This window comes from Mytilus galloprovincialis, chromosome 12 (genome assembly GCF_965363235.1).
Source record: "Mytilus galloprovincialis chromosome 12, xbMytGall1.hap1.1, whole genome shotgun sequence".
In the NCBI taxonomy this organism is placed as follows: domain Eukaryota; kingdom Metazoa; phylum Mollusca; class Bivalvia; order Mytilida; family Mytilidae; genus Mytilus; species Mytilus galloprovincialis.
In genome coordinates this window covers 73,511,865-73,533,848 of record NC_134849.1, presented here as the reverse complement: position 1 = coordinate 73,533,848, position 21,984 = coordinate 73,511,865, and the positions used below count along the sequence as shown (strand labels likewise).

General features: G+C 32.6%; 1 protein-coding gene across 1 annotated transcript; it reads left to right on the top strand.

Moving 5' to 3' along the window:
* The first annotated feature begins 5,923 nt into the window (after positions 1-5,923).
* Positions 5,924-20,542, top strand: LOC143054792 (solute carrier organic anion transporter family member 2A1-like). The gene is made up of 10 exons (XM_076227847.1): positions 5,924-5,995; positions 9,128-9,842; positions 11,270-11,356; positions 12,643-12,852; positions 13,643-13,807; positions 14,904-15,087; positions 15,860-15,998; positions 17,912-18,066; positions 18,930-18,994; positions 20,155-20,542. Exons 2-10 carry the CDS (start codon positions 9,137-9,139, stop codon positions 20,472-20,474), a joined length of 2,031 nt encoding a protein of 676 aa, XP_076083962.1. The 5' UTR covers positions 5,924-5,995; positions 9,128-9,136; the 3' UTR covers positions 20,475-20,542.
* The last annotated feature ends 1,442 nt before the right edge of the window (positions 20,543-21,984 follow it).

Genomic DNA, 21,984 nt, shown 5'->3' with positions numbered 1-21,984 from the left:
TGATGAATTTGACCAGTCAATATTGCCTAAATTGAAATCGCCACTGAGCATGATATTTGCACTGGATATGTTGCATATCCTATTTAGTGAGGTACCTAGATGTTCTAGTGATTCCCCTTTGTCTGATGGTGGTCTATAATATGCTCCAAGATAGGTGGTTTTATTTCCCGTTGGAGTTATTTTTGCCCATATTAATTCGCAATCTGTGTCTAATTCAGGCACATGTGATGTAATAAGTGTGTTTGTGATTGCGAGTAGCACACCTCCATAGCCATCTTTCCTGTTTTTGGTGTAGATGGTGTATTTGGATGGAGAAATATATTCATATGCTGATGTGTCATTTGAAAGCCAGGTTTCAGTACCAAATATAACATCAGGTTTGTATGAGTCTATCATCTCATCAATTTCTGGCTTTTTGTTTTTCATTGATTGAAAATTAATAGTGAGTACACGGAGAGGTGGAACTGTACTTTGTTTCTTATTCTGTTTAAATGGTTTTGATTTTTGTTTGAGTATTGGTGATGATGTATGAGTTGGTGTTCCAATGTGATCTAAGCTACATGTATTATCATCTGTGCTCAAGTCTGCATAGCTATTTGATGTTTCAATAGTGGTGTTAAAAAATGTGGTAGAAAAGTTTGGCATGCCACATTTAATGCATTCCCAAGAGATGTTGCTATTATTTAGGATTTTATACATGTGCTGATCAATACCTTCACATTTGATGTGATACCATTCATCACATGTGTCACAGCAGACTGCCTTTTGTCTCCATGTGACTGCTTTAGAACAAGAACAGCAGGGGTATTTTGTAGGACCTGGGTTTGGCTCAGGTGCATAAGAATTGCCTAAGAGGAGGCTACATAGGTAAGTTAGAACTAATTTATTATGTTTTATTTCTCTGCCTCTCCTGATACTGATGTTTATTGAGAGGGTAGATATGTTTGACTTACTTGGTTCTTGACTTGTGATTGACCAAGAGTTGTCTGGAGAACTGCATGCTGTTATAGTGCAGACTACTTTGTCTTGACAGGTCAGTGATGTAATTGACAGTAGTGCTAAGGTTCAGCACTTTTGCTGTTAGAGTCGTCACAGCTATAGTAATAAGTACTGTGTTTATGATTTGCATTTTGTTTTTGTTGATACTAATTTTTTAATGGTCTGTGCACGCACTGAGATGGTGCCGAAGTGCAGAGAAAATATATAGCAGGATTGTTAAATAAATGTAACACAAGTTAGTCTTCGTCCCTTGGGTAACTCAAGGGTACTGGGTATTACTTACTCAAAGTTCAACCATGTTAGTAGAACAATAGAAAAGTCTTGAGACAGGATAGTAAATGTGATGTTTGTTTACTTCCGGTATATTTGTTTGGTCATGTGACTGATATTGGCGGTAGTTACTGTCAATTTCAATGAAATGTCTGAATTGTGATTTTTTTGACTTTTTGGAAAATGTTGAATGAAAAATGTTATCTCTATGATTGGTTTACTGTTTGAAACAGTTTTTGTGGATTTTGGAACGTAAAATATGTATGTATTTCACCAAAATAAAGAGCTCAAAACAAGGAAGTCTTTCGATGTCCAGGCATGCGCAAAAAAAAAGTTAATATCGAGATAAAAAATAAAGTTAATATCGAGATAAAAAAAGAAATCGCTTAAATTTTACAATCTTTAGTTAAAGAACAGCTTATTTGAAGATAATAAAGAAAAATATAGGTCACAGATGAATTAAAAAAGATATTTCAATTTTAATGTAAAAAAAATGGCATTGTTTCACCAAAGGGAGATAATTTGGTGGTGCTTTTTTAATGATACATGTAAATTTGTCCTCTTTTTCGCTTACTCACTACATTGTACCACATGATTAATCATAATAGGAACAAACTTCTTTAATTTATTTCCTACACATTACTTCTAGACCAGTATGAAACTCTTCTCGGGTGCCAAAACTTTTTAAAAGTATATTAGAACTGTTTTCTTTAAAACAATGTAGGGTTTCTCTTTAGACGTGTAGGGCCATGTTAAGGTGAAAGGTAAGTGTATGCCACTGCTGGTGGGGTTTTAACTCCCCGAGGGTATCACCAGCCCAGTAGTCTGCACTTCTGTGCCATACATGTCCAAGACCAAACAAGATGTTGATATCGACGATATCGACAAACGAATCCACCGTGACAAAACATCTTCTGCATAAACCTAATAATCTTATTTTTTTTTTTTATATCAGTTTGATTTACCACATTACATCATCACGGAGTGACATTTTCTAACATCGTTTTCATTCTTATTATCGAGGTGGAAAGACCTTCAATTGTTCTCTGAAGAATTGGTTTTTAATTCTTCTTACTTTCCATTTATTCAAAGAAATTCATAATCAGCTGAGATTCAATATGTGCTTTGAATTTTAGCCGAGCCTGCGACATTTATGACGCGAAAGGAAGAAATAGCGAACCTAGATTTCTTCAGCGGCGTCAACATGTAGGTTCAATATGTGGTTATTTTAATATCAATAATTTTGTCAAACCTTCATGAAGTTTTACGAAAGTTGGACAGAAACTTTTTATTCTTAATAGAGTATCCAAAGCATAATGATGAATTTATATTTTTAATTTTACCATATTTTACTGATAAAGGGAATTTTTGTTTGCAGTTAAAGAGTGGATATAGTCTGTGGTTAAAGAGTGTTACACTTCAATTACTTTGTCAAACCTTCATCGAATTTTATGAAACTTTGACAAGCTTTTTTTGTTGATTAATGCCTGAAGCAACTTTTAGCAATTAACAGACGGTCTGTGGTTAATATTGATTTTTACTAGACAATTTTGAAAACATTTAGATATTGTATTGAAACTTTGGCAGAAGTTATATTCCGGCAGATCAAGAAAAAAAAACATCTTAAGAAATTTAATGTTTGATTATTTTAAATCTTGTAATGTAATGGACTGATTGATGGATTCAATTTTTGAAGGGGTAATCTCATCAAATTGAGAATGGAAATGGGGAATGTGTCAAAGAGACAACAACCCGACCATAGAAAAAACAACAGCAGAAGGTCACCAAAAGGTCTTCAATGTAGCGAGAAATTCCCGCACCCGGAGGCGTCCCCCAGCTGGCCCCTAAACAAATATATACTAGTTCAGGGATAATGAACGCAATACTTATTTCCAAATTGTACACAAGAATTTAAAATTAAAATGATACAAGACTAACAAAGGCCAGAGGCTCCTGACTTGGGACAGGCGCAAAAATGCGGCGGGGTTAAACATGTTTATGAGATCTCAACCCTCCCCCTATACCTCTAGCCAATGTAGAAAAGTAAACGCATAACAATACGCACATTTAAAATTCAGTTCAAGAGAAGTCCGAGTCTGATGTTAGAAGATGTAACCAAAGAAAAAAACCAAAACAAAATGACAATAATACATAAATAACAACAGACTAGTAGCAGTTAACTGACATGCCAGCTCCAGACTTCAATTAAACTGATTGAAAGATTATGATTTTATCATATGAATATCAGGCACAATCCTTCCCGTTAGGGGTTTAGTATCATACCATCATAACATATATGAAAAGAACATAACCCGTGTCATGCCAATAACTGGTTTTTGAATAAATGTGTTTAGTTCCGATGCAAAGACCCTATAAGTGAATCAATATTAACGCCAAAATATGCAATCTTTAATGACCTGACAACAGTATCGTAACTATATCCCTTCTTAAGGTGGTACCTAACACTACAGAGAGATAACTCTGTAATATCAGCTAAACGTTTTAATTACGTTGCGTTGTGAAGGCAATATAAAGCTCCTCAATGATCAAAATTAGTGTTTGTCAAACTGCTATATAACCAGTGTAATTTTTCTGACAAAACGGTTGGTTCAAAAAAATTTTATTTTTTTTATTTTTGTAAAAGTGTCAAAATAAATTCTTTGACAAAATTTTATGAAAATTAAACGAGCCAAATTAATTTTAGTGAAAGTGTTGGGTACCACCTTAAAAAGTCTATTTAAAGGTTTGGTTAGTTTCTGAGTTGAATACTGACATTTTTGTGCTTTATAAAGAATATTTCCATAAAAAATTCAGACTAGAATCACGGTAATCCACGGACCCCTTTACTAATTTTCATAATGTACCTAAAAATCTATGCATATTTCCAAATCAACAAAATGGGTTCATTAACATAAAAGATTAAAAACAATAGTCTCTAAAGTATTTCAACTTGCTATATGCAGTTCGTTTTAATGATAGAAATGGGACTCCCCCTCCTCCTACCCACTACTATGAATAGGTTTTATAACCTGGATCCGATTGGAGCTCTCAAACTCCTCGCTGAGGTTGGGACGTACACCTTAAAATAGCCTAGCTACGCCACTGACTGTATACAAGGACAAACAAACAACACTTGACATTGAACTAATAACAAATGAAAACCGCAATCCTGAAATACTGGGGCGACCATAATACCATACACTCTTATTGCGTTAACATCAATGTGTGGATGAATGTCAAGTTAAGATATTTTACATGATCTCTTAAAAGCATTGCCAACATAGACAAAAATGTATGTAAACTGGATTTCGACAACCAAGACAGAGGTTTGAGATCGTTGTTCAATCTATGAGATGCTTGTCGATATTGATTCGATATCGTCGATATCGACAACAAAGACAGAGATTTTGGGCTGTTGTTCAAGTTATGGGATGTTTGTCGATATCGACAACCAAGACAGAGGTTTCTGGCTGTCGTTTAAGTTATGGGATATTTGTCGATATCGATTCGATATTGTCGATATCGTCGTTATCGACAACAAAGACAGAGGTCTAGGGATATGGAATGCTTGTCGATATCGATTCGATATCAACATTCAAGTCAGAGGATTCAAGCCATGTTGACATAACAACATACATACGGAAAGTCGTGTTTCGATATCGAATTGCTGACATGAATTATCATTAATATGGTCATATTTATAAATTAACTGTTTACAAAACTTTTGAATTTTTGAAATACTTAGGCTTTTCTACCTTAGGAATAGATTACATGAGCTGTAATTGACAAAACTTTTAGGAATTTTGGTCTTCAATGCTCTTCAATTTCGTACTTTACTTTGCCTTTTTAACTTTTTTGGATTCGAACATCACTGATGTCTATTTAACCTGGTATCTATGATGAGTTTTTTAAAATTCCAATTCGCTGTATTAGAATCTACAGAACTAGGGGTAATATAAATTTTAAACACCCGCGTTTGGAAATATTACCAAAATGACATTATATTATGAACAAAATTGGACAGGTGGTTGTATCTTCTGATGAATGCATATCAAGAAGCAACGCGCATCAAGTTCGGCCGTTATAACCTTTAAATTGAGAGTGGTACCTATTACTTGGAGATAACTCTGTACAAATCAGCTAAAAGTTTTTATCATATTGTTTTGTTTAGGAAATATTAAGCTTCTCAATGATCAAAATTAGTGTTTGTCAAACTGCTATATAACCAACGAATTTTTTTTTCTGATAAAGTGGTTGGTTCAAATTTTTTGAATTGTTTATATTTTTTTATCAAAGGTTCAAAGAGATGATTTTGTCAAATGTTATGAAAATTAAACGAGCAAAATCAATATAATTCATGGTGTTAAGTACCACCTTAATTTTTTTTCGTGTTTGCATCAACATGTAAATGTTCGAGATTCTAGATATAAATTTATAAATACTGAAAGGATACAGTTTTCTCCATAATCCAGAAAATAACCTCTGTTCTACCTTTTAAACTTGTCATAACATATTACATATATTTAATAAAAGCAAAAATTTCAAATCCACGCTTAAAACCTTCAATAGTCATGACGAGGAATAGGTTACTTATATATTAAAATGATAATTAACATAATTGATCTACATACATGTTTGCATAACTGGACATTGTGTCACGTGATATGGTACTAGCATACAGATCGTTGGACTAGAAAGATCTGATTTTAAAACGTCCACAGTCAAGGTAATAGAACTTTAAGAATTCAAATAACACTTCATAATATTTATTTTTTAGTCGCATATCAAAAATGACTTAAACCATTTTAGGAATATTTGGCACAAGTATTATATCAAATGAGACCTTCCTTTTTTTTATTTGATCGGTTTTTAGAGTGACCGATTAATACAAAAGTGAAAAATAAAAAAATAAAAGCAAACATTAAAAATTTGATACGTTCGGAGCGCTTTTCTAGATTTACCTTCATCAGGAACACTCTCAGCTGAATATTTTAAAGCCAATGTATAAGAATCGAAACAGCTGAAGAGCTATATAACAAAAAAGGCATTGGAAAAATAGCAAAATCCATCTATGTACAACTTGTTTCTATCTATTTCAAAATTTATTTAATGACAATTTCAGTAAGGTTACACATGTAGTTATAAATTATGTCAATAAAAAAGACCTGACTACTGAGCTGATTATACCATAGGGGACTTACAGTGTACCAGCAGAGGTTTCAATCCAGACTGAGTGCTGTAAAAATGAAGAAAAAAAAAAACGTCTCAAGCGCTTTTCTTGATTAATCTGCATCAGGAAAGATCAAAGTCGAATACTCGGAAGCCATGGATGATCAACAAACTGTACGTACAAAAAAGCCGAATATATCTAAGGTCAACTTTGCCTAAAGGACTTGAAAACCTAGTTTTCAAAATTCATTGACGAAAAAGTTGGTCAACAGATGATATCCTTAGGGATAGAAAGTCCTCAAACAGCGGAATAAACCCAGTGTTGTAAAAAACCAAACTCCGAAACAGCGGTTACGTCCTCTTTACTACGCTACGTTGATAGTTTAGCGAAGCAACGTCACCACTGTTTCGGAGTTTGGTAAAAAATACTTTATAAATGTCGTGCATCCGAAACGTTTCATGAATTTACCTTCTCCGGGAACCCAACTTTGCCCGAGAGAGTTGAAACCTCAGTTTTGTAAATAATTCATTAACGGAAAATTTTAGAAAGGTTTGTTATAAATCAAAACAGAAATGATAGGCAGGCAACATTGCATGTAGGGGAAGGTACCGTTTCTTGTCATACAATTTGCTAGTGACTTATTATATTTTTGGGAATGATATTACTATATAAATTATATCAATTTCATACATGTCAACTGCATACGTACATGTAAAAATGTGAGTTGAAACGGGGAGTCATAGAAACAACAACCTGACCATGTAGTCACATGTACTTGTCTCAGAAAAAAAATTCCAATATACCTTAACATAACATAAAGGTATGTAAGGGGAAAAATCTGAGACGAGTGCCTGTGCATGTTGCCTATTTCCGAAAGTGATACTATATCTTTGGCACTTAGATAAATTGTTAATAATATTAACAGAAAGTCGTTGATTACGCACTAATGTTCGGAGTTTGTTATTTTATGTAGAACGCCACATACAAGTTAGTGACTATGTTTTACACTGGATAGGAGATTCAAAACGACAAAAAAGTTTTAGAGGAATACGAATATGTATCTTGGTTAAACTAGTCTGTAGATCACAAACTTTTTCCTTTAAAAAAGAAACAATAGGTAAAACAAGAGGCTGTCACAACGACAGCAAACCGGATTTATTAATATTTATTTGTGTCCTGGCAATATCACAAGAACCATTACTGATGAATGGTGAAAGTGAAAATCGTCAATATCAAATTTGACCTCCATTTTGTCATCAGTATCAACATATTAAAATTTGAAAAGCTTAGATTGTATAGGTCATGAGTAAATGCAACAACGTGAATGGAAACGCCATTTTACAATCTTTCAAGAACCATAACTCCTGAACGGTAAAAGTCAAAATCGTCATTATTGAACTTGACCTCTATTTTGCCATCAGTAACAACATATAAAAATTTCAAAAGCTTTGGTTGAATGGTTCATGAGAAAATGCACGGACACGACTGGAAACACCATTTTTCAATCTTTCAAGAACCATAACTCCTGAACGGTAAAAGTCAAAATCGTCTTTATTGAACTTGACCTCTATTTTGTCATCAGTAACAACATATTAAGATTTGGGAAGCATTGGTAGAACAGTTCATGCGTAAATGCACGGACACGACTGAAAACTTCATTTTTCAATATTTCAAGAACCATAACTCCTGAACGGCTAAAGTCAAAATCGTCATTATTAAACTTGACCTCCATTTTGTCATCAGTAACAACACATTAAAATTTGGGAAGCTTTGGTAGAATTGTTCATGCGTAAATGCACGGACACAACTGGAAACTTCATTTTTCAATCTTTCAAGAACCATAACTCCTGAACGGTAAAAGTCAAAATCGCCATTTTTGAACTTGACCTTCATTTAGGTGTCAGTAACAACATATTAAAATTTTATAAGCTTTGGTTGAATGGTTCATGAGTTAATGGACGGACAACATTTGATTGCCGACCACCCGCCCGCCCGACCGCCCGACCGCCCACCCGAACGCCGTACATCCCCAAATCAATAACAGACATTTTTGTCACAAAAATCCGGTTAACAATTATATATTCAATAATTGCTTACATCCACTTCATTTGAACTTAGATGGATAGTTGGTTGTCGTTTGTTTATATGTTACATATTTGTTTTTCGTTCATTTTTTTACAAAAATAAGGCCGTTATTTTTCTCGTTTGAATTGTTTTAAATTGTCTTATCGGGGTCTTTTATAGCTGACTATGCGGTATGGGCTTTGCTCATTGTTGAAGGCCGTACTGTGACCTATAGTTGTTAATGTCTGTGTCATTTTGGTCTTTTGTGGATATTTGTCTCATTGGCAATCATACCACATCTTCTTTTTTTTTTATATCAATGGCAATTATACCATATCTTCTTTAACTTAAACCAGTACATATAAATAAACGAAGAAGACGTTACTATTGTGTGCGATCAATTTGTCATTTTGAACAATAAAACAGATTTAAACTAATCTAAACCAATTATAAAAATATATAACAGAACGAACAACATTTTTTTCAGGAACACTTTTATTATTTTCAGGAATTCACAAATACTTTTATTCTTTTCAGGAATTCACAAATACTTTTATTCTTTTCAGGAATTCACAAATACTTTTATTCTTTTCAGGAATTCACAAATACTTTTATTCTTTTCAGGAATTCACAATGGATTGGAAACAAAAAGAAGAGAAGAAATCACAACAGAATAACATTGAAATAATTGATGACATTAATTACCAGTGTAATTTCTTTGGTCTTCGTTTACCATTCCTACAAATATTTGGGAACGCCGCTGGATTTACGGCAATATATAGCGTCAGCGCCTTGTTCACACAGACATTGTCTTCATACATTAGCTCACAGATCCCAACCCTAGAGAAACAGTTTGGACTAAGTAGCTACGAAAGTGGGATAATTATGACATTTAATGACATTGGTTTTCTTGCTTGTATTCTACTTGTGTCAGCTATACCTCGATTAGTGCATATTCCAAGATGGCTGTTCGGAACAATGTTTTTGTTTTCAGTTTCGGCACTTCTCTGTAGTTTGCCGCATTTCTTATTTCCAACTGAATCACCAAAGTTGGATTTAGCTATGTCGTCAAACAATATGACAGGAAGTTTGACTGGATCCAAATCAAACTTTATACTTTGCTCGGAGGAACTTGAACGTAACAATAGCATACCAGGCATGGAGAGAAAGAGCGGAAGTAGAATGCTAAACTCTGTTGATTCGTCAATGAAGAATATTTCAATAGCGTTGATTGGTCTAGGAATGATTTTGCAAGGTATTGCAAAGGCACCGCGTGGGCCATTCACAACAGTTTATCTTGATGATGGTTGCGATAAAAGAAAAACCGGATTCTATTTTGGTATGTATTGCCGCTATCGTAATAACTAATTACTTATTATCTTTGACAATCATGCAAACATTGTCACAAATTTATGACGTCTGTCTGAAATCAATTTGAGGCATATCAATAAAAAATTAGTTACTTAAAGGAGATCATATTTAGATCATAATTTGTATTATATATTATTAGCAAACATTTTTACAAGACTATTTTATATTTGCAGGAAATAAACTCATCATACATACCAGGATTAAGTTTTGCACCAAATGCGCGGTTTACAAAAGACTTATTAGTGGCGTCACGCCCAAATTTAAAAATACAAATGTAGTTAAAAATGCAAAAAAAAACTACGAAGTTGAAGAGCACAGAGAACCAAACAAAATCATAAATATTTTTGCCAAATACAGCTAAGGTCGTCTATTCCTGAGGTAGAAAAACCTAAGTATTTAAAAAAATCAAAGTTTTATAAACAGTTAATTTATTATTACCATATAAATGATAATTCATGTCAACACAGAATTCATGTCAACACATGTTTAGCACCATGTTGAAGAGCATTTAGGAGAAAACAATCCTAAACGTTTTGCCAAATACAGCTAAGGTTACCTTTTCCTGCGGTAGAACATACTTGAAAAGTATTCTACTATTTAAAGCTAAATCTATAAGAATACTACATGCACTGATTTTGGTATTAGTTTATATTTTTATTTGAAAAATAAGGAGGTGTGGTTTGATTTCCGGTGCATTTTAACAGAAACAATACAACTGTCAACACTTTTATATTGATTTCTATTATGGATAAAAAGAAAAATCACAAAAAGTACTGAACTTTTGAGGAAAATTTAAAATGGCAAAATCAAATAATAAAACACATCAAACGAATGGACAATAACTGTCATGTTCCTGATTTGGTACAGACATTTTGAAATGTAGAAAATAGTGAAATGAACCTGGTGTTATAGCGCTAAACCTCTAACTTGTATAACAGTCGCATCAAACTCGTGTATATTTATAACGATGCGTGAACAAAACAGATATAATAAATAGGTAAAATTGCCAAAATAGGAATACAGAAATCATAACCGTGTCACAATCTCAATCAGAACAAAAACAGATATGGTCATACTTATACAGTATATGCTGTTTACAAAACTTTTACTTTTTCGAAATAGCAAAGATTATCTATTCAGGGTAATAGGATTGTTTAGCTGTTACATGCAGTATTTGTCAAAATCGTTTGGAATGTTGGGTCCTCGATTATCTTTAAACGTTTTGATTCGAGCGTCGTTAATGAATCTTTTGAAAACGAAATGCGAGTCTGGCATACGAACTTAAATTTAAATTTTAGTAGCACATTTAAACACTATCTCAACCCAGTTCAATTGAATATTACTTAAAGTTTTGGATTATTAATAAAAAAAAATCATGATAGATTCATCTTTCAGGAATAATTATTGGTTGTTCTATCTTTGGCCCAGCATTATCGTTTGGCATAGGAGGTGTTTTTAGCAGGATCTACGTTACTTTGGAAGGTATGTAGTTAACACAGGCATATATATATACGTCGTAGAATCAGAATGGTGTTTTAAATAACACCATTCCAAACAATGAAACACGTTTGTCATTGTAGTCACAAACCATCGAGTTTACAAACATCGAGTTATTTTGTGACCTTGTTTTAAAAATTATCTCGTAAAGACATTTTTAGAACTACGGCGTTTAAACCATCGTAAGCACTTCTATGACAATAGTTAGTACTTAAGGTAGATTCAGGGTATATCGCCATCTTGGATTGTACTTTCGCAGTACAATATCAGTCTAGTTATTTGGCCAAATCCGCCAATTTGTAGACAAATCTAATATTTATTGGTTAGACTGTTTATTCATATGAAGAAAACTTGCTGATTTATTGAATTATCCAAAATATTTAAACAAATACCAAACAGTTGTTTTAGAATCATTTTTTTTGGAAAAGTTTGGTGTGTTTTCATGAGCAATCTAAGCAAATTTAGGCAATTTTCAACGACTTATAGCTTGAAAAATAGCAAGGTGACCCATTCTTTCCATTATGTATGTTTGAAAAAAAGCATAGAATAATCTTCATTTTGGCAAAGCATAAGAAAAATCTATTACGGGAAACATATACGGATGATCTTCCGTAAGGAATGTAGATCATAAACTATAAAAAAAAATTCAAAATGTTCACATACATGTTTTAGCGACAACTGAAGCTATCTAATTCATTGGTTTTTGTTTGGGCTGGACTAGATAGCGTTGAGGTGTGTTTCATTCATGATGTTTATGAGTCCATACATAATAAACAAAAACAAGATCAAATACTGATGTGAATTTGTGACGGTGCAAACCACTTTTTTTTGAGAGGTTAAACCTTGGTATATATGTAGTTTCACAAGTGGGTTTTATGCATTCATGTGAAATATAATTAAAATGATATATGTTGCTTACAAACTAGAACATGAGAATACATGACTGGAATAAGCGTTACGGTGCTTTTTGAGAGTCTTTAAAGGGGGGGTTCTTTTTTTAATATATTTAGTATTGAAAGTTTAAGGCTAATTTTTGTATCTATTATATTTATTTGATCCATCATTCTCTTTTCTATATTTGTCCCCTATTTTTCATTATTTTGATGATGCCATTTATTCTCCATGTTGTAAATAGTTATCAAAGGTACCAGATTATATTTAACATTATTCCCTATTCAGTAAACCCTATAGCTAGATATCGGTACTAACAATCACATTTAAATAATCAAACCAACCAGTAGTTGCTGCTATTAGTTTCATTTTGATTACAGATGTCGATATGTCCCCTAAAGATCCGCGTTGGATAGGTGCATGGTGGCTAGGGTTTGTAGTGTTTGGAATTATGACTTTAGTGTCAGCATTGCCTGTGTTGTGTTTACCAAGATATCTTGCAGACAAGAAAAGCAAAAACTACGAAGACAAAATTAAACACACTGACAAATCAGAAGATTCAACAATGACAAAAAAAGAAAAATTCAAAGGTAACCGTCTTTTTTACCGTCAATAAACACTAATTTAACAAAATACGTAGACAAATCAAATGCAAAAGCTAAACTCTCAAAGCGATAAAGATATTTAATTTATTTTATGTCCTGCAATGGCACCAACTTTTAGACATATTCGTTAGATAAAGGCAACAGTAGTGTAACAATGGCCATTTGTCTGACTTGTTACAGGGCATTTTATGAAAAAATGGTGACACGTATTGTATATTGACCAAATAAAGTATTTGATTTGTTACATACGAACATGTCCAATAAATTACAAAATTCAGTATAAATTGAAATAACAAAAATGCACAACTCCTGATTTAGTTCAAAACGGGAAGTCTTTTTATCAAATAAATTGTTCAAATACAAAAACATAAAATAACTAGACGAAATTAACCTGTAGTTATTATTCTCTTCCCAAATGATCTACTATTGACCACACTGCAATCGTTGCATATACACAGAATGGCTCATAACTTATTTTGAAATTTGTAAGGAGCGTTACTATTTTCAACGGTTGAGTTTTGTTAAATCAACTGTACAGAATTTTGGAAAATACTATGGATTGTTCTTTGCAAATAAGCATGGATCCAAGGACCACTGATGAATCTTTAGTAGACAAAACACACGTCTGAAACACAATATTATAAGCCTGGTATATTTGATTAGTTTCTGTGTAGCACCATGACAATATCCATATATGTGACTCACATCTGATATTTTGTAGTGTCTGCAAATTTTGTTTTCATTTATGATCTTTTCTCTTATGAAATAATTTCAGAGAGAGCTACGTCGTATATACGTGTAATAAAAAGTCCAGTATTCATGTGCACATTGTTAGCTTCTCTTTTCAACTTCTCCGCCATTATTGGAAAGATAGTTTTCCTGTCAAAATATATAGCAGCACAGTTCGGTGTTCCGTTGTGGAAGGCTAATATAACTGTATGTGAGTATAAAATGTATGTGAAATACATGTAATGTAAATTTTGTTTTTCAGAATTAAAGGCATTACTGTTACATTTTACACCAAACGTTGTCACCAGGTGCACCAACCTATTCGTCAGCACTTCAATGTTGACATGATTTGTCATTGGTATGGTCATTATTCTAAGTTAACCGTCTACAAAACTTAGGATTTTGGAAAAGAGGCTTCTTACCTAAGGTGTATATTACCTACGCATATTTGGCAAAAACTTTTTGAATTTTTTGGTCTTCCATGCTTTTCAACTTCATTCTTTATTTGACCTTTTTAACGTTTATAATTCTAGCTTCTCTGACGAATATTTTGTAGACGAAAATTGCGTCTTGCGTTTATAAATTTAATCCTAGTTATATGTTGAGTGAATTTACAATTTGGATACACAACTTATTATATAACAGTTCAATCATGGCTGGTACCTCATTTCATTGTGTATATGTATGAATAAGGAAATTACTCATAACCCTTAATATTATATTATGTAAAGACTAACGCAGAATTAGACAAAGTTGGAAAATCTTGAAAAAGAATAATATACACACCACACATCAATGAAAGAGGGGCGTAAGATACCAGATGAACTGACAAATAATAATACACAAGACAAATCATAACAAACTATAGACTAAGCAACACGAACACCACTGGGGGATGATTTCATGTGCTCCGGAAGGGTAAGCAGATTCTGCTCCACATGTTGCACCCGTCGTGTTGCTCATGTTATTACAAACCCGATAAAAAGTCCAATGCAGTAGGTGAATTTCAATATGATCTGTGATACATTTATTGCGAAAAGGTGTCTGTTAAATGTAATGATGAAAACAGACAGACAAAAAAATGACAGAAAGTAAAATTTGAAATAGACAAACAGTCTATATCAGACTTCAGAGAACATATTAAAAACACGAAGCCGACAATAAAAACGGGTGCACATGTATTTGTACCGTATGGAATATGAACGTTACGCAGACTGTTTTATTAAAAACTAGCACATTTATTTTGAATAATAGTGTAAATATCATACATTAATCTTAACATAATTATTACACATTTTTCATTTCAGCGGCTGCAAATCTTATAACAGTGTCCATTGGAACAATTCTAGGTGGTATTATAACAAGGAAAGTGGAAATGTCTCCACGTCGATGTTTTCAAATCAATACAGTTCTATTTCTAGTACCATTTCTTTTCTTTATTAGTGAATTATTTCTCGGATGCAAGCAGCCAGAAATCTTCGGATTTAATAGGTAAAAATGCAATAAAGATACTTAAAGTTACTTAAATGAGTTGACGTGCGACATACGACCTATTGGTGGCGCTAGAATCAAAATTGTTGGAAAGTCTAATCAAATACGATTTCAAAGTGAAGAGCATAAAACAAGACAAATTCGTTCGAGTTCTTAAAAGACATAATGATATATTAGTAATAACTGCAAGGTCAAGAGAGACGATGGCATGCAAACTCATAAGTCGGAAATAAACCAACAATGTCATGGATAAAAAAGAAAAGGGACACCCAATAGATCACAAAATACAACATAGAAAACTTGAGACAAAACACAGAAAAAGAATTATGTTTTTATTTGTCAAAAACCAAATCAGTGTTAGTACAAACAAAAACCGACAATGTTCAAATTTATTTCAAAACAGATGCAAAGGATATCAAGGAACATTCAAACTCACAAGTCTAAAATATTATTCAACTTATTCACTTCAATTGAAAATAAAATCCTGTATATCGAAAATATATTTAGACGATACTTGTAAGTTAAAGTCATTTTAAAAGGATAATATTTGAAAAACAATTTACTGCTGGTTTATTTCATTTTACATATATGTCACGTCGACATATCTGAAAATGTATCCTGAACTTATATACTTGAAAGTATGTTTACATATTCCGTTGCCGGAACATGTCAATTTTCTAAGGACATGGAGTGTAAAGGGGGGGGGGGGGGTAAGATTTCATTATACATGTTGTACTCTGACTTACTTTTATTTTAATTTATAAAATTTAAGTCACATGGCCAAAGCAGAAAATATATCCAGTGTTTGTAACTGTAATCCTCAAGAATACTTTCCGGTTTGTGGTACAAACGATGTCACCTACTTCTCTCCGTGTTATGCTGGGTGTTCAGATACAGTTCGCAATGGACGGGTTTGTAAAATTTTGTAAAAATGTAGTATGTAAAATGTAATGTAGTAGTTTTTTTCACACGGGGAAACAGAATTTAGATTTAGATATTATCGACATACATGTACATTACGATATCAATGGATCAATTAAAATCAAGATTGGAAGAAATGATTAAAATAACGAATGTTCGCTACTTTGTTTCAAAATAACAACCCCCTTAAAAGACGGTTATAAATTGGTGATATATAGATATAGAAACTAAAAAGGCAGAAAAAATAAAGGATTCATGTGCTTGTTTTCGAGATATAAACCATTGAAAATGTGGCGGGAAATAATTCTATCTAGACTATCCATACATTTGATATTGGCACCCTATTTCTTTCAAAAATTATTAAAAATCAACAATTTAAGGATTTTACAGGATTTTGAAATATGGCTTATTAAACTATATGTAATTAAATTATGAAAAGAAAAGTAGGGTTTGTGGGGAAAATTTTTTCATGGTACTACAATAATAAAACTAGGTGATTCTGAATATCTTGCATAAAGGAGTAGGGGCAATAAGGCCCTTATTTGGACCAAACATTACTGCAAATTTAAAAGTTATCATACATATTCTTAAATTACTGAAAATTTGACTTAGGTATAAGATACTATGAAAATCAAAACAAATTTGATATCGAACACGTTACCATGACAACAAATCATTACTTAATTTGCATATTTTGTTAAATCTCGTGATTTTCTTTGTTTTTCATCAAATTTTAAGTATATGTTAGATTGAAAAAGTATGTGGGCACCCAAGAAACAACTTTATATTTGGTGAGATTATGCCAATAGTTATAATAAAGCTTCTGTTAAATTATTTTGTTGTTTCTCGGCTGCGCAGGATGTTTCCACAACGGAAATACAGATAGAAAACTGCATAAGTTCTGTATTTTTCATCGTTTTTGTGAATATAGTACACATTATGAAGTAATTGTGACGTCACCAGAAAAAAATCTTTATGTTTTTTATTCATATTTCTTGAGCCTATGCATTTCTAAACATTATATGGCAATTTGAAATAGTTATCAAACATTTTATTTTCTTGGGCCAAAACTAGGCCTTAATGAGGGGGGATAGGACCTTTATCGGGACTCCGGGATCGGGTGTTTTTAAGCTCGGGATTTCAGGATTGACCCTTTCGGGATCCGGGAATTCTTTTTTTTTGGATTTCGGGACGTCGGGATTTACTTTATTTAAATTCGGGACCTCGGGATTTCGTTTTTTTAAGTCCGGGATTTCGGGATCAGGACCCCTCCTATCCCCCCTCCTTAATGCCCCTACAAGAGGAGCGAACATCCCTAAATGAAAGACACTCATGTTAAAGCAAAACAGCTTGTAGAAATTTAAAATTAAGTTTCACAAATTCCTCATGACAAAGATCACATAGTAGATTTGGTAATATAGAATTTATGTATTATTTCACTCAAACAATTGACAGTCGTGCTAGGTAGAATTCACAAATTAACATGACAATGAACAAAAACGAGATTTCTGTAAACAGACCAGAGCAAATCGGAATTGAGATAACCAATTCAAAGCAGAAGACAATGGAATTTTATGTTGTATTTTTGTAATTAAAATAGTTATAGTTGATGAATCAGCACTAACCAAAAAAAAGAAAAAGAAAAGAAAAAGAAACATAACACTACAAAACACAAAACACAGAGATCAATCACCATTTTTTTCTATTGTATTTATGTTGATCGTATATTTCCCTAAAATGAAGGACTGGTTTAATACTTGTACTATACACCCTGGGTATCAAATGTCGCAGAATGCCAATGAATTGAATATTTATTTTTGTGTGAATAGTTTAAAAAAAAACATATATCCATATCTGAATGATAATGCTTCATCAATATGGATATTATTATTTGTCTTTTTAGTTATTCGTGAATTGTACACAGATCACAAGCGGTCAGGCAACTGCTGGATTATGTCCCTTTGACTGTAACACATTTTATCCATTCATTATTGTAAATGTTATAGGATCGTTTATCGGGGCACTAAGCATTATGCCTATGGTAATAGCAAAAATGAGGTGAGTATAGAAAGTTTAGGTCCTGTAATGGATCCGTTACGAAATGGTTTGTTAATGGCGTGTGTTTTAGTTTGTTACCCGGATTTGTGTTTACTTTATCGAATTCTGACTATTGAACAGAGGTATACTACTGTTTCTTTAATAAATCACTCGATAGCAACATTTTAACTTGGGCATACTAGTAATTAAAAATGAACAGAATCTTCATTACAATATTTCTACGGTAACTTCCAAGCTAAAAAAAACCAGGTTTAATCTATCATGCGTGTACTAGTTCAGGAAAATGGCAACAGTTTTTATTCGTTTAGTATGTTAGAGCCTTTGAGTTTGCCGTTTGATATTAGACTTTTTTTTTAATTTTCCTTGGAGTTTTTTTTTTAAACTTTACTTTTCTTAAGAACTTATCAATTGCTTTAGTTTCATACTTTTGCAACTGTTTTTTTTTTCTCTTGTTTTTAAATTTTGTTTTTTGTTTTTGTTTGTTTCTATTCCACTCATAATTATCAAATGTCTTTATAGTTATTTGTATCTTCCATTACTTGTCAACAACCTGTAATATAAAGTCCTGCAGTGTACTTCCAGTTTTCCGTGGTCATGTTGACACAGAAATCAAAGTTTATCATGTTTGTAATTTCGACACTTAAGGCTGTCATCTTCATGATCGAATGAAAAGAGATGCATAAATAGCATGTGATTCAGTCAAACTAAACCTATCGGTTTCACGACATATTCAACAAATTATTCCAAGTGCTGAACAAAATAAGGTTAATTGCATACAATTTATCTTTAAATACTATCTGTTATGTCTTCAGATACTAACAACATGAATAAATACGACATACTCAAAATCTTTATTTATATAGGAGTGTTGAAGACCGTGATAAAGCTACAGGGATGGGTTTACAATCAACAGTGGTTTCACTTTTAGGTACGTAAAAAAATGAACATAACACATTTGAATGAATGAATTTTATTTCTCATAAACTACAAATTACATAGTTACAGAGAATATATAAACAATTTCATTAAATATTGAAGCACATACAACAATACAAACATAAACATTAAATTACAAACTAACCAGGAGGAGTGACCCTCACATTTATAATTTTTATAAATCTGCAAAGTTTTTCAAGAACAATATAATTATTAGAGCTCATCAATTGTTGATATTTATAAATATTTGGACGAAGAGTACAATAGTATGGTAACAACCTCTTTCTTTCTTCATTTAGAGCATTACATGACATAACATAATGATATTCATCACCTACGTCTCTTGATTCGCAAAGATGGCACAACCTATCATTTCTTGATATGTTATTCCACCTTCCCGTCTCGATAGTTAATCGGTGACTTCCACATCTAAATTTACACAATATAAATTGATTATATATTGACAATTTGGAAAAATAGCTTTCTAATTTAATATCAGTTTTAAAAATTCTATAACATAAGCATTTATGAGTAGTGTTAATTTCGCTTAGGCAATTCTGCAAAAACTGGTCTTTAAGTTTCAACTCAATACTTTTAATTACCCATTTATCTAACATTTAATAATGTCATGCGTCCAAAGCGCTTTCTGAATTTACCTTTATCAGGAACGCTCAAAACCCAATATTTGAAAGCCGAGGATGTATAAGTAGCATAACAGCTATATGACAAAAAAAAGACCTTCACAAAAGACCGAATTATATTTAAGGTCAACTTTGCCCGAGGGAGTTGAAACCCTAGTTTCTTTATAATTTCAAAATATAAAAATATATATCGCAGTTTCATCAGGCCAAAACTGCTGTATGTACAAGTTTAAAGATAATGAATCCGAGTGATATATAAAAAAACAAAAAAACTAATCATACCTTTGACTTTAATAATGTTAGTGTCGAGCATGTTTATCTTAGAAACCTAAATATACGAAATATGCAGGCTTTAAAAGATAAGAAGAAGGTCTGAAACCAGCTTTTAATGAGGCAGTTGTAATTGGTTTAGTAAAATAGTGATCGATTTCAGTTTGTATATTTTAAAGAAATGTTATATTATGCATGTTCCGTAATTCTGAATAAAATGACAGGCTTCTTTATTTTTCAGCTGCGATACCAATTCCAATCATTTTTGGCAAAATCATTGATACAACTTGTCTAATATGGAGTTCCGGACACAACACGAAAGGAGCATGTGCGTTATACAACATAGAGAATTTAAGGTTCCGGATGGTTGGAACTGCAATTATGTACAAATTTGTGGCACTTGGTTTTACATTATTAGCTTTAAAGTTAGTATGGAACATAAATGATTGGGGAGATTTATGGAAAGGAAAATCGTTAAGGAAAAATGAAGATGAGGTCAAGCTTGTTGTTTCAGCTAATGGCCACGATGCAAATAAAGGACGACAAAACGAGGATAAATAATTATATATGATTGACAAGCGTTACAATTGTTTATTATCATATTTTTAATAAAACATATGTGTGTGTAATATGTGTCCAAGGAATCTTATCATATATATCATAATTAAAGTGACGTGCTTTTTTCCTACAAAATACAAACTTATCTTAGGTGCTCAAATCATTACAATTGAAACATAACAACGACATGTTAAGTCGCCTGGAAGTATATTTGTTACGGAAGCTATCAACTGAATGGGATATATAAATTTTACTATCGTTAAACAGGCATGAGTTCTATTGACTAACCTCTGGTTCTGAATTCCAAATTATAAGAAACTGCAAGACATTAAACTCCAAATAGTTACAACACTGTAAGACTTTTAGTTGTGACTTGTGTGTGAATAGTAAAACAAGTGAGTGTGTATTCTAAATATATAGGAAGACTTGCATCTAAGTTGCTAGCCTCTACGATATGTGGTCTCTAATGGAGAGTTGTCTCTTCAACAATCATACCACATATTCTGTTAAGATGACATTACCAGGAGGTCAAATTCTTTGTTAATTAAAACTTTCACAAAATGTGCTCGAGTCTATATATTTACAAAGATTTGCGGATATCGTTTTAACTACTGAATAAACTCATCATAGATATCAGGATTGAAATTTTGTATTTGCGCCAGAGACGCGTTTCGTCTGCAAGTGACTCGTCAGGAACGCTCGAAACTAAAATTAAAAAGCTAAATAAAATACGAAGATGAAGATGTTAAGGACCAACAAATGCCTCAACGTTTTGCCAAATACAGCCAAGGTTTACCTATTCCTAATGTAGAAACGCCTAAAGTATTTCAAAACTTCATAGTTTTGTAAACAGTTAATTTATAATTATTATCATATCAATGATAATTCATGTCAACATATAAGTGCATATCGACATGCAAAATTGTAAACACCAGTAGTCGGGTTCACACAAAACTTGCCACTAAGATTTCACGTAGGTATACTAAAGTATGTATCCCTTACACTCAATCTTAGTCTTGAGTGTTTTTGATGAAACAAACTCCAGCATTCAACAAAAGACTCATCAGATTCGTGACGCTATCATCAAAGAAAGATTTTAATACCAAATAAATCACAAAGTTGAAACGCGTTCGAGTCCCAAATTCTGAAAAGGTATTCCAATTAGAGGTAAGGTAAATCTATTCGTGTTTCATACAATTGAGAGGTTTAGCGCTTCAAAACCAGGTTCAATCCACCATTTGCTACATTTGAAAATGCCTGTACCAAGTCAGGAATATGACAGTTGTCCATTTGTTTGATGCGTTTTATCATTTGATTAGGGACTTTCCGTTTTGAATTTTCCTCGCAGATCAGTATGTTTGTGAAGAACGTATAGTATTTCAAAAAAAGGCAGCGTTGTTTACACGTATAATCCTTTTTGTTTTATTAGCCCTCAACGTCTGTTTAAGGTTTCGGCTCCAGCAGCAATGAAGTGACATTAATTGTTTTATGGAGAATTAAGTGCAGTAAAATT

Bases quoted from the DNA above. Each gene is read 5' to 3' on its own strand.
- LOC143054792 (XM_076227847.1), top strand. From the start codon at position 9,137: ATGGATTGGAAACAAAAAGAAGAGAAGAAATCACAACAGAATAACATT. The intron at 9,843-11,269 runs GTATGTATTGCC...TTCATCTTTCAG, and splicing joins AAAAACCGGATTCTATTTTG to GAATAATTATTGGTTGTTCT. The intron at 15,999-17,911 runs GTTTGTAAAATT...TTGTCTTTTTAG, and splicing joins ATACAGTTCGCAATGGACGG to TTATTCGTGAATTGTACACA.